Here is a 13,264-nt window from a genome sequence, read left to right as displayed (position 1 = left end):
GTGCTCCCCACCCCACGCGTCTTGTAGGCCAATCCGTTAGGCATTCTCGGTCTAGTCCAAATTATATGGAGTTGAGTTTAAATTATTTTATGCAAAATTAGGTGAGTCAATTTCGAAGGTAGAATTCTAAGTTATCATTGTGGACCAGGTAGAATTATTAAATTATTTTATGCAAAATTAGGTGCGTCAATTAGAATTCTAAGTTATCATTGTGGACCAAGTAGAATTAAATTTGAAGGGGCAACGTTAAGCTAGCATCAAGGAAGCGTGGTGACTTCGGCCTAGACAACTAAGCGAGTGACTCTACTATTGGCTTGGTTGGATGAATATTATTATGTATGATGACGCTTGCCCCGTGGTCCCTACACATGTCATATGTATGAATGATATCCTAAGCTATGCTATGTTGCTTGATGTTATATTATAATATATCTTTTTATGTCATGTCATGTCATGCTATATTATGCCATGTTATATTATGACAAGTTATACCATGTATAAAAGCTATGCTACATTGTGATCATTTTATGTTGTACAAAGTTGTTATGCAATTGATAATCTATGATGCATAAACCTCCGTAAACCATGCCATGAAAGCTATGTCGTGTATCATAGAATGTACAGTAATTATGTAAGCATAACTCACCGGCTTATTATGTTTGAGATAAATTGAGGTTTGTCTTGCATAATACATTATACCATGATTATAAACTATGGGGACCTCATGCATATTTGTGTGTCATGTGCATTGGGATACTTCCCTATTATGATGAGTACGGACACGTACATTACGACTTATGATTTACAACATTTATGTTCGTTATGATGTATGTAGACCATTTTCCTCCATAGTGTTTTGATAACAACACGTTAACAAGTGCTAGCTCGACGAGAGAATTGAGACTTCAAATATGGGGAGAGTGAAAAAAGAGAGAGATAATGACTCCCTTATCTACAATGAATTTCTCGATGGAAAATCAGGATAGCAATAATCGTCCTTGGCATATTTTCTAACAAAAAATTGAGGGAGGAGAGAGATATATTATTTTTCAAAATCTTTACCCTGTGAGTGCGGACAAAGCACGTTGATAGGATCAATGTTAGTCAAGATAGTCTTCAATTGAGCATGCAGCTTAAGACACTTGACCATGTTGTAGAAGGTGTAGGGGAATGTCTAGGTCATTAGGGGTAGAAGTCAGATTTTAAATCCTTAACCCAAAGCAGTCATAAATTGTATTAGAGCCAACCTTAAGTCGCTGGGGATGCAGAGAAATATTGGAGTCATCAGGTGCAAAATCTGACTTCCACATCTTTACATTGGTACAGTATAAATGATATTAGTGCAAAACATCCTCGTCCAGAACAAGTAAAATAGCTTGGCCATGTCGTAATGGAATGCTAAGATTGTCATGTGTCGAATCTGGATTTCAAATTATGGTATGAATGTTAGGTCTAAAGTAGAGCGTTACATATGATACTCCCAATGCAATGTGGTTTAGGGTCAAACTAAGAGAGAAGGTGACACTTAAGCAAAGAGGCACACAAATGAACGAAAACTATACTTGAATGCAAAAACGACTGTATCGTTGTATGCTCGACATTTGTTGTCCGAGTTTATATCTCGGAGTATTGCTCTGACTTAGTTATTCTCGCAATTCAAATAAGGTTTGGACCGAGGGGTTGGGATAGATCTCTAACACCATGGTTCTTTCCTCCCTCCTTGGAGCTCGTCTATTACCAGTGAACCTTCTTTCACTCGGGTTTAACTATCTCTTCTCTTTTCAAACCCTAAAAATGAATCTGATCTTTCTCTTTTCTTTGATTTTCGATTCCTACTTATTCATCTTTGTCTCACAATTCCATTGCCTCTTTATGTGATCAAAGATAAAACAGGCTAACAGAAGTAGTTAAATTATAGAAATTTCAAGAGAATATTACATTATAAGTGTCGATTTTGGATTCAAATTTTAATTAAAATCCTAAACTTTATATATTTGGTGTCAAATTAGCTTTATAAAAAAGCTTTATGCCCAACTCAAGTGCCATTTTGAACACTCAATTAAAGCACAACATAAGTCTGAAAAGAAAGGGAACAAATATTGAAGATACACTTAAATAATAGGTTTGCCCCATTCCAATGATATCCTTTTTATCCTTAAATTTCTTAACTTTATACGAATTAAATATCGGCCACTCTTTTTACTACTTTCTCTTTCAACTTTTCTCTAAAAATTATTTAATTTTTTTTGATATAATAAATGAGATGGAAAGATTTGAACGGATTAAATATTAAAAAAAAAAATTTCTTAGCCAAAATTATTGCTTCTTGCCTGGGTCGGATCCACAAAGGAGCACGAGGAGCACCAGCCCTTCTCGGCCTTGTCGAGTCCCTTGTTTGATTTTAACTCTTAGTTTTCTCGAAAAGCTAATTATAGGTTCTCCTCCCCATCGAATTTTTGTTTCGATTCAAGTATGCCTCTAGACCTTGTCGTTGATAGTGAGAAAACTTTGGGGTATTGTGTTGGAAAGCTTGGAGATTAAAAGTTTGTATTTGGGGTGCAGTGTTCTAAGCCTCGGGTTAGACTTTTTTTTTTCTTTTGTTCTTTTATTTATTTTTCTTTCTTGTGGAATGTTTATTCGAATGTTTCGAGTTTGACTCAATCAATTTACGAGACCATAACTCTCATTCAACGAGATTGCGAGAAGAGTTTTATGAAGTTAAGGAATTGATTGGTCTCAACCTTAGTATAAAAATGTGCTAGATGATATATAAAGGCTAGTAAAGTTAAATGTTGTTATGAAGGACGACCTGTTGGAGTAGTAAGGTAACGTCAAAAAGTTAACATTCTACCTCGTATTTACCAATAAAAAAAAAAAAGAGATTGTTTGTCTGATTGTTCTTAAAAATGGTGGTTCAGATGGAGAGTTAGTAAAGGACAGGTCAAAACCACTATTTAGTGGATCTAGGGGTACCAAAAGGTTAAATGACTTCGGGAGATTAGGTCATGGAACTCTTTTTAGGTTACCTAGTAAAAAGCCACACTGTCATTCGAGGGCTGGTGCGTTGTTGCACTCCCAAGTTTACACAAGTTACTTCGGGTAAAGTCTCAATCCAATAGAGAAGAAGCAGGACTATGTGATGTCAATATTAACAGTAATGATGTCTCGATCTCATAACATTTAGATTTCAAGTTGCATCTTATGAAAATTGCTTACAACCAAAAATATCAAACGACTTTTGGTGTGACATTGTTCAAAACTTTATATTGAAACAATGAAGACCTCGGCATGTTGGGATGAGGTAGGCAACAAGGTATTCTTGAAGATGTCCTCGATAAAAGGCATCTTGAGGCTTAGACAAAAAGGTAAGTTGAGTCCGCGCGTCATTGGACCCTTCCAACATTTCAGATTAGATTGATCCAATGACATAGATTAGTCCTACCACCATTCTCTCTGCAGTGCATAATGTCTTCCACATATTCATACTTTGTAAATACTTGATTGACCTGAAACATTTATAGATTATGAACCTCTCCAAATAGACGAGGATCCAAGTTATTCCAAGTGTAAGGTGCTTTCATAACAAAAGATTCTTTTAGATCTGTGTGATGTAACAACCAAAAATTAGAAAATAAATAAATAAGAAAGGTTGTACCACATATGATATATTGGGAAAGTGAGGAGTTGAACTCAAGGGAGGTTCTTTGGGTTACTAAGTTACAACAATTACTCCTCTGTTTGATCCCACTTGGGTGGTTTGGATCTAGTTGGAGAATGCACTTTCAGATGGCTCTAGCTCAACTTCTCGACTAATCCAGCTTAAGTTTGATATGTTTAAACCCTTTGCTAACATTTTGGACTCTTCGAGAGGGAGGCATCTTTTATACTTTTGGAGGCATTTAAAGTTAGGATAGGTCCAAGGGATATCTTTTAGACGTGGATTGAGCGTGCGCTAGTTGAAGGGTAGGTTTGGGGGTATGTAATGCCCATCTAGTGGGTCCATGCGTAGAGGAGTACTGGACATCCATGATTGCTTGTATTTGCATTTCTTAACCTCAACAGTGGAGTTAGTTGCTGACATATGACAACATTGCTAGAAAGGCCATGAAACGGAAGGTAGGATAGTTGCATTTTTGTTTAAATTGTAGCTCTTATGTTAGATCAGGACGATTTCATAGCTTTGAACTTGTTATTTTGTTTTTACTACTTCGTTGTGTTTTTTTAAGTTGAAATGGATATTACAAACGTTTAAACTCATTTATAAAATGTTTTCAAATAAATTTTTTCCTACATGGTAGTGACAAGTCATCCCCATTTCTATTTTATTAGAAACATAGAGTTGTTGATGGAGAGGGAGGGGGAGACTTGTCTATTCCAAATCTAAAAGGAAAGGGACCTTTGCTTTAATGATAGGGAAGGGACCTAATTATAGGAGAGCTAGCGACCAAAACTCAGTGAGCAGTGGTCATGACTATAACAATTTTATGCAAGAATTTTTACTTCTATAATCTTATGGTTTCTATCGTAACTATAACAATTTATTTTATGTAAGAATTTTTACTTCTATAATCTTATGGTTTCATTTTTTATTCACACTCACTCAAGATTTATTTCGATAGTCGTCAGTAAATTTAATGGGATGCATTAAACAATAAAATAATTGCCACAATGGTCAACAAGTAACGACGATAGTAATCGTCAACAAGCGACAACAAACAACAAAGGTAATAGACAACGAGTGACAACGAGGTTAACAATGGTCGATAACAAGCATCAATTATAACTCATGGAGTTGTGTTCCCAACTCCATGGGTTTGCCACTATTATAATCCATGAGATTGTCTTTGCAACCCTAATATATTGATTAGGTAGAGTCAAACATGGGTTTGAGTTTGAAACCCAAAACTACCCAAACCACAAGGGGCAAAACGACCCTTAAATGTCGTGAACAATTAAAAGTTTCAACACTTGGCAAGTTATGGGTCCTAATATCAAACTATGTAATGAATATGTGAAAAAGATTGGGTTTGAATAGATATGGACGAACAAAATGACATTGCTGATAAGATTTTCGTATATATTTGATCTAATAAAGAAAGTGTTAGAAAAAAGCCACTACCCGACGAAACAACAACGATCGATCAAAAAGAAACTCAAGCTATCAAACAAAAATCTCCTAAAGGGTACTCGAAACTATCCAAATGTCACGTAGTCACATAAGTCAGATCAATATTATTCTAAAAATAGTTGGACGAACCACAAGCGGTGTAATGTTTGGGTCAAATGACGATACAAAAACTCTTTTTTAGACTCCAGTCAAATGAATACAAAAGAGACAACATCAACAACAACAATAATAAAAGGTCATGAATGAATTAGGGGGCAACTTGCTAGATTTCTATCGTCTAATTCACAACAAATCAAATGAACCCTAACGAAAAAGTCGACAGAGTTACCTGAGAAGTGCTAACACTCCAAGATCAGCCCTGCAGTTCATTCTAAGGCCAGGATGCCCATTACCCAATGTTGGGGTAATCTTATGTGAATAATCTATATCCATGTAAGACTGTAAGTGAAGTTAACAGAAGTTCAGAAAATAGATCTATCAACTCCTACATACTTACTGGATGCTTCCCCTCAACGAGAGACTGCTGCCAAAAGCTTTGTTCCTGTAAGTCAAAAAAGAGGGAAAAGAAAAAGAGGCACAAACACAAAAGTAAAAACTTCCTCTAACATTAACTCACTAGTCATATAATATACACTACAAGTAAACATATACGAAAATGGACAAAACCGCCCATAAATTAAATGAAAGGGACAAAAGGAAGTGAAAGGATGAAGAAAGTAACCGAACAAGTATATGACTAAAAGGTGATCACTTTCCTTCTCGCTAATTCTCCCCCACTGGGTCACCAAGCCACAATATCTGAGCCAAAATGAGCTTTTAATGGACATGAACATATATATAACCTACCAAACTTTGTGCAAAAGAGGAGATTTAGCTCACTCTGAACTCTAGCCAGATTCTACCCAGAATCTGAAGATTTGTCATTATCCTTTCATTTGTTAGAGATTGTAGAATCATGGGGAGACAACTTCCTCCGACTCTCATGCAGGATTTGAAGAAATTGAGGATTTCTCAGTTCCGCGAACATTATATTTCTCGTAGACTTTGTCGCGATTTTCTGACCACCAACTCTCTGCTTGGTGCTCTCCAAATCGTCTCCGACTGCATGTAGATTTGCATCAGTGATAAACATTTTGTTGGTTTAAGCAAGTAAAGATGCAGCTTAGATCAAAGCAAGTCATTAGAACCAAAGCATTGTCGTAACAGATATCTAAGATGAGATAAATCATCTGTCCATTAAATATTGGAAAACAATAATACTTTCGAGAAATCTTGGAAGATGTGAATTCCCACATGCTTCATTCATAAGTTCTCGTCTGTTTTCTCCAAAGTTTGGTCTTGAGGCCTTGTACCAAATGAGTTGCAGAAAAAGATAATAGGACTGGTCAAATGTTATATTAAATTCCATGCAATAAAGATGGATTACCTGAAGCGCACTCGTTTAAGATCTCTCGTTCCATCACGAAGTGCCATCAAAGTTATGTATACACCAGGTTCATATTGTTCAATCCATTCAGCTTCAACTTGATTGTCATTGCTTGGTGATGCCGAACTTCTTAATCTTGTGTTACTCTCACTATCTAGTAAAAGACCCGAGCTATTTGCTCCCTCTGACATGCTGCTACTGCGGCGGCTTTCCCAAACCCCTCTATGACCATAAGAGAGTCTAACATCTGGATCATCATCTATCACATCAGAGGTTAACCGCCCTGGCTCTGAGGATGAGTTAGTTTCATTACTTGCAGGGAATTCTCCAGAGGTATTCGCTGGACCCTGAAATCCGTTACTCATGGAATAGTCAGTTGCTACTGAAGAAGCCAACGACAAGGAGCTGTGTGAATCAGATTCTGAATGACGCTCTCCATTGGAAGCCAAATGGTGGGCGACATTTTGCTCCATACCATTTGGAAGATCTAATGTTCTCACATTTTCAGAGTCGATGGTTCCAGGAAGGCCCATTTTTACTCCATCAGGTAACCTTTCGGCCATATCTTTAATCTGGAAATAAGATTAGTAGAACTTGATGAGGATTACAGTAGATCAGTGTAAAGATGTTAAGTTCGCATAGAATATTTCTAAACAAAATAATGGCCATTGGCTGGAGTGTCTCAGTTGGAAAGAAGAAAAATGAGAGAGCAGAATGAGTTTAATAGCAGAATTAGCCATCTGAAGGAACCTAAACTCAAAATTTTATGGATTTAGAAAAGAAAAAACTACCATACTCATACACACAGTACTCCAATTGGAAAAGTCATGATCTTCTTTCTTTTGTATCGTAATACCATTGGACAGACCAACAACCTTAAGATGCCATTTTTAGACCAACAACAGTTCATGCATAACAGTGAGGATCAAAATAGATCAACGTGATTCATGAAAATATTATAATGATAAAGCATTGAGAAATGATACTCCATAGTAAAGATAATGAGTGCATATCTAAGATCAACCTGAGCAGTAAGCGATTTAATAACTTCTTTTGCCGATTTGGATTTAGTAGATTCCTCTGCAGCCAAAGCAATAGCTTCTTGTGCTTTTTTCTCTGACTTCCGAAGTTCTGATTCTTGAAGTTCACATCTCTTTCTCAGGCTCTCAACCTTAAGGTTTAGAGAAAAATAAACAACCCAATTAAGTGCCGTAGAGATTCAACTATAACAACCTACGCATCCTTTCCTTTTACAATTTCAAGTGAAAGGAAACTGGCAATACAAGAAATCAGGTCATTACCTGTGCACGCAGCATGAGAACCTCTTGATTTAAAAGTTCGTTTGTTTTTTTCAAGCTATCCGCTATACCTTTGGAGAAGGAAAGTCCTGATGCTGTAGGAACAGGTGTAGCAGACCTTGGCGGACTAGATTTTCTGGACAAAGGTGACACAGATCTGGAATTAACTCCATTAGCCATAGGGATTGGCTTGGGAGCTAGTCGTCGAATATCAACAGTGTTTGGACCATCTTTGAGTTGCAGAAGAGTATGTGCTTGAGTGGGGTGAACAATGGAGAATGTATCTGTTCTCTTCCCTTGCTTGGCTGCTTTGCTATCTAGTTGTTTTATCAGATCCATATTGGAAAGTGCTGTTTTAGGAGGTCTTGTGTCACTCTTGTCCAGCTTATCCCTGCTCTCACCTGACAGTCGGGGAACAGCATTCTTCCGGTAATTAATTCCAGATTCCGACGCCTTGCTCAATTTGGCATAACAAGAATCACATACACGATAAGATTTCCGAGGAGTAGGAGCCAGTGCAGCTCTTAATGCTTTTTTAGAACTACATGAGTGGCAGTGCACAAGTCCACAGTTGTAACAGTTGTGTCTCTTTCTTGTGAAACCAAATGCCTGTCTACAAGAAGAGCATTGTGACTGCTCTGTACCTGACAATGATTTGTGAAGACAAATAGCTGCGGAGTAGTTAGATCCACAAGCAATGATTTTGACATGTTTATCCTTCAAAGCTTCAACCAAAGTTGGTGATTTCCGATCCTCAACATCTCCATGGCCTAGCCTCCCATTTGCACCCTTTCCCCATGTATAAATTTCATTTTTAGAGGTAAGCACCATCACGTGATATGCACCACAAGCTACCTCTTCAGCAGATTCCCCAGAAAGCTTATCTTCCACCAAACATGGCTGCTTTCCATCAGCATTGGGATTTCCAAGCTGACCATAAACTGAACTTCCAACTGTGAAAACTTGTCCTGATGTTGTCAATCCAACAGTTATGCTGTGACCACAAGCAATTTTATGAAAATTATACTCAATTAGTGCTGGAACACATGTAGGTTTAAGCCGGGGTTCTTTGTCTCCATGTCCTAAACGATTCTTGTCTCCATCACCCCATGTAAACAATTTACCTGATGAGATGCTTGTACTAGATTGAGTCATAATAACTTCTACCACAGCAGCAGTATGCCACACTCCACATGCAACAGCAATTGTCCTCAAACCTGATAAAGACTCTACTACTCTTGGATATGAAATGCTTTTTTTGTTACCATGACCCAAAACTCCAAAAGTACCATCACCAAATGTGAATAGTTGCCCCATAGATGAGATCAGTGCCGTATGCCATGGACCACATGCTACCGATGCAACTTGAAGCCCCTCGAGAATACCTGTGATTCTCTTTGGCATCCAATGGCTAACATATGTTCCATTACCAAGAAGCCCAGCATTATGTATACCATCTCCCCATGTATAAAGTTCCCCATCCATTGTAACAGCACAGGTATGGAACTCTCCACATGCCACAAGATCAACGGTAGTAGCTGCCAAGGCTTCAACAAGGCGAGGATGTGTTACATCCTTCCCCATTCCCAAGCCAAGCCTTCCTCCAGATTCCTCGCCCCATGTAAAGACCTCCCCTTGCCTCGTGACTATGGCAGAATGTCTGACTCCACAGGCTATATGTTGTGCATCTAGAACAATATTGGACTCTAGTGGCTTCGGAAGTAGTACATCTGTCCTTGAGTTCACGCTAATATCACTATCAGCTCCAGGCTTGTTAAAATTATCACTAATAACCTCACCCCATATATATATATCTCCTAGAGCATCACAGTCATCTGGTGTAGAGCCATGACTGGAGGAGCTAGGAGCACTTGAAACACTAACTCGAAAGATATCTGAACTAGATCCTTTTGCTTGCATATTCGTCTGTTTCAATGGCACATGTGACCTTGTAGAGTTCTCAGACCTAACACTCGTTGGAGATTTATTTGGACTAAAACTAACACAGACCTCAGGAGAGCTAATATCTCTAGTGACACTATTGGAGCTGTCACTTGGGCTACTTGAAGTTAGGTCACTGTTGTCCTGAAATAAATTCACGAGCATCGATATAGGAATACATGAGAACTTTATAATAACTTTTTATGGCAGAGCACCTGAAATTTTGAATCTAACAGCAAGAGAATGACAGTCACCACAATCTTGCATTCATTCAAACAAAAGCAATAAATTTTGGCAAACATTCTAGACCCAATGGCTCAATGACACCGTTCTTCATTACATTAAAAAAAAAAAAAATTAAAAAGAAAAAAAAGTTAACATCTCACCAACATGAACAGGGCAATAATTATAGAATGCAAAAAACCATTGGATTTTTCAGATAATAATGTATAAGGCTTTGAAAAACATACCAGCTCATGGATTTTTATTAATGAGACATGCAGTAAATTTTGGACAGCATCCCAAACCCACTGACATAACAACAGTACTACACTCACTATTAAATGACAATGTATCTCCCATTCATAAAAGAACAATGACAGCTTTCATTAATCATTAGTATATGAGTAGATTTATAATCAGAGAGTCAATTATAATATAGTGAGTTTTTCCCCAGCTAAAATGTGCAAATGGTTTATCATTATCGAGCATGCATGTTTAACTATTAATCAATTCCAAGTAGGCAGATTACATCTTGATAGAGACCACCATCATTCCATCCATCAATCTTGGAACGTCCACCGTCACCAGAACCTATTAATGCTTTCAGACCAGCTATCCAAATTTCAACCTCGACTTTATCCTTACAAATCTGAAAAGCCAGAACATGTTGGAGTTACTTTTAAAGGTGAAGGAAAAAAATCAGAAGCAACGACTTCTTGATTACAAACAATAAGATTGTTCATCACCAACCAGATCAAGAGATCGTTTTCCATTGTTGTAAATCAGAGAAAATGATAAATAATCCTTCTCAGGTCGCAGAAATCGTTGGAACACGGCCTAACACAATTGAAGTACACACATCCAGTTTAACCAATATCATCAAAAAATCATGTAAAGGGTATTATCAAAATTTTCATAGAACTTACAGTTCTTTGTCCAGGAATAATTCTCGATACAGAAGCTAACTTCAAACTCTTTTCACCAGTTGTTGAAATCCAAATTAAAGATGATTCATCCTGCAATGTCAATTAATTGAAAATCAGTAACTGTGATATACACGTCAGATAAGTCATGGTAAGGCTACATGCATGAGCATAAAAATTAGAAATGAAGCGCTTGTTCTCTACATAGATTGGCCTCAGCATCAACAAATATCGCTTTAAAATCTATTCATCATCAAGTGAGATGAAAAAAGTAGCTATAAGAAAGCGTAAAACAGAAAGCAGATGGGATAACAAATTCAATCACGTGCAAAAGGAAATATTAAAACATACAAACCCAAGCGGCCCCCACATTTTGCATACACCTTCAGTTGTTATCAATTTAAAAGATGAGAGAAGAAGGAAATATCTCTTAAGCGTTCCAATGAGGCAAGTAATTTATTGCTTCCAGTTGATTATAGTTTAGCACAAATTTTGATTACTACTCGTTTTGCTCCCCCCCACCCCCACCCTAATTCTTTTGCATCCTACACTTTTCAACCAAATCGTCCTCTTAAATAGTCAACCTACCAACTGCACATTTAATAGTTTTCTTGGGAAATCCATTGCCCACCAACTATAGGTAGGCAAACCATCGTTGTTTAATGTTTCCACATTTGCATACTCTTCGTCCAGATAATTAGTCATTACCCTCCAACCCCCCTCACCTAACAATTCACCAGTTTTAGATGCCACTTCTCCTTCCTTCCTATACTTCTTCCTTTCTAATCTTCTAACTCAGTTGTTCATCATTCAGATTCCTTCCCAAATGAATAATATCCAAGGAAAGAGGGTTTTCTGACATCTCAAGGTTGTTTCATAAGAAACTTTCATGAACACATTTAACTTTTCCAACCAACAATCTTGAAGAGTGGCTAAACTACAATCTACTTATGAATCTTCCCACATTTGGTCTCTATGAAAAGTTCAGCAACGATCAAACAACAGAACATATCTTTGATCTCTACGCTTACTTCCAAGCACAAGTATGTCCATAGTATTGCTAGCACATTGTATAAAACTGTATCAAGTGACTATAGACAAATAAGTGATGATAAACATTAAGAAACATCATTTTTCTCTTTACATTAGGTGAATCAATCGTACTTAATTTTAAATATTTATTACTGTCATATTAAAATTTGAACTTGAATAATTAGTAAAATTGACACTCTTTACTATTTGAGTTTATATTTTTCATGAGATTTAGGCCTAAACTTGGGCATTACTGTTGTTTGGGGAGTGGTTAATTAGGGACAATAGCTGGAAATCTAGTTTGTTTCCTGCTTGATGTTAAAGCTTATTCCCCATCATCTCAATGGCGAACCTTAACCCCTATTATTTTGAGATCATATCTAGTATTCAAAATTTGCCTCAATTTTTTATTGCTCTTGCAACCCACTCCTAATCTGTGCTTTTCCTCTAAATGTCCAGCCAGCTGAAGCACCTTAGTGCTGTTAGTGGAGCAACTAGCTTTGAGTTCGAGAGGTATTCCACACCTAATTGCACTCATCTATTGATTCTTTGGCATCAGTAAATCCAAGCCCCTATTATTGTGGGTGTAACTGGTAGTTGTCTACACTGTGTTGGACAATTTCTATAGTAGTGTTTGATCATTTTAATGCTGAGTTTGAACTTTTTTAACCGCTTCATTTTGTGGATGTATTTACATTATTTGCGGATGTGTTTGAATATGTTGTTGGTCGGCTTGTAGGTGTTTTGTTAGTTAGATATCTAGGATTTATTGGTTTGTTTATAAGCAAATTTCCAACTTGGTTGAGGATGAAACTAATTTTATCATTAAACCAAGTACATGATTCAACATGATAAAACCAAAATTGACTTACTCATCCAAGTTAGGGTGGCAGGCCACAAGTGTTGATAACAATATATATATACAAATAAAATAATTAAATCAAACTCACATTAGAAAGTCTAAATGGACAAAATTTTGGTTTCCCTTTACGACCATACTTGAGGAGTTGAGAACCCTTCTTCAAAGCAATTAGTGCCTGCAAAGATATTAGATCTTTCAAAATTATAATAGGATAAAAGTCAACAGATTGTAAGCGCAGACAGTAAAATTATACATTTGATCAAAATTAACTCAAATGTAAGCTATAGTACTCAAGAAATTAATTAAGTTTTACAAAGTTTCCTCCCTCAAAATCATCAAATTGAATGAGATTGCACTGGCATTGCAGCAAACGTGAGATTTAAATACCATAAGAAATTTCCTATATATGTTCTTTTTTTTTTTTTTTTTTTT

General features: G+C 36.8%; 1 protein-coding gene across 3 annotated transcripts in view; it reads right to left on the bottom strand.

Annotated features, from left to right (window-relative positions):
- Nucleotides 1-5,711: 5,711 nt before the first annotated feature.
- Nucleotides 5,712-13,264, bottom strand: part of LOC111443330 (PH, RCC1 and FYVE domains-containing protein 1-like) — an 8,647-nt gene continuing 1,094 nt past the window's right edge. For 2 of the 3 annotated variants that reach the window (XM_023081104.1, XM_023081105.1), the window contains exons 2-9: nt 12,921-13,007; nt 10,942-11,031; nt 10,766-10,852; nt 10,545-10,664; nt 7,856-9,937; nt 7,579-7,725; nt 6,555-7,126; nt 5,712-6,229 (exon numbers count right to left, since the gene is read on the bottom strand). In XM_023081104.1, the coding sequence (XP_022936872.1) occupies nt 6,109-6,229; nt 6,555-7,126; nt 7,579-7,725; nt 7,856-9,937; nt 10,545-10,664; nt 10,766-10,852; nt 10,942-11,031; nt 12,921-13,007 (3,306 nt within the window). In that variant the 3' untranslated portion in view covers nt 5,712-6,108. The remainder of the gene's footprint in view (nt 6,230-6,554; nt 7,127-7,578; nt 7,726-7,855; nt 9,938-10,544; nt 10,665-10,765; nt 10,853-10,941; nt 11,032-12,920; nt 13,008-13,264) is intronic. The other variant, XR_002710477.1, reaches the window with a different exon arrangement.

This window comes from Cucurbita moschata, unplaced genomic scaffold, assembly GCF_002738365.1.
Source record: "Cucurbita moschata cultivar Rifu unplaced genomic scaffold, Cmos_1.0 Cmo_Scf00005, whole genome shotgun sequence".
NCBI classification, from domain to species: Eukaryota; Viridiplantae; Streptophyta; class Magnoliopsida; order Cucurbitales; family Cucurbitaceae; genus Cucurbita; species Cucurbita moschata.
This window is presented reverse-complemented; position numbering and strand designations above follow the sequence as displayed.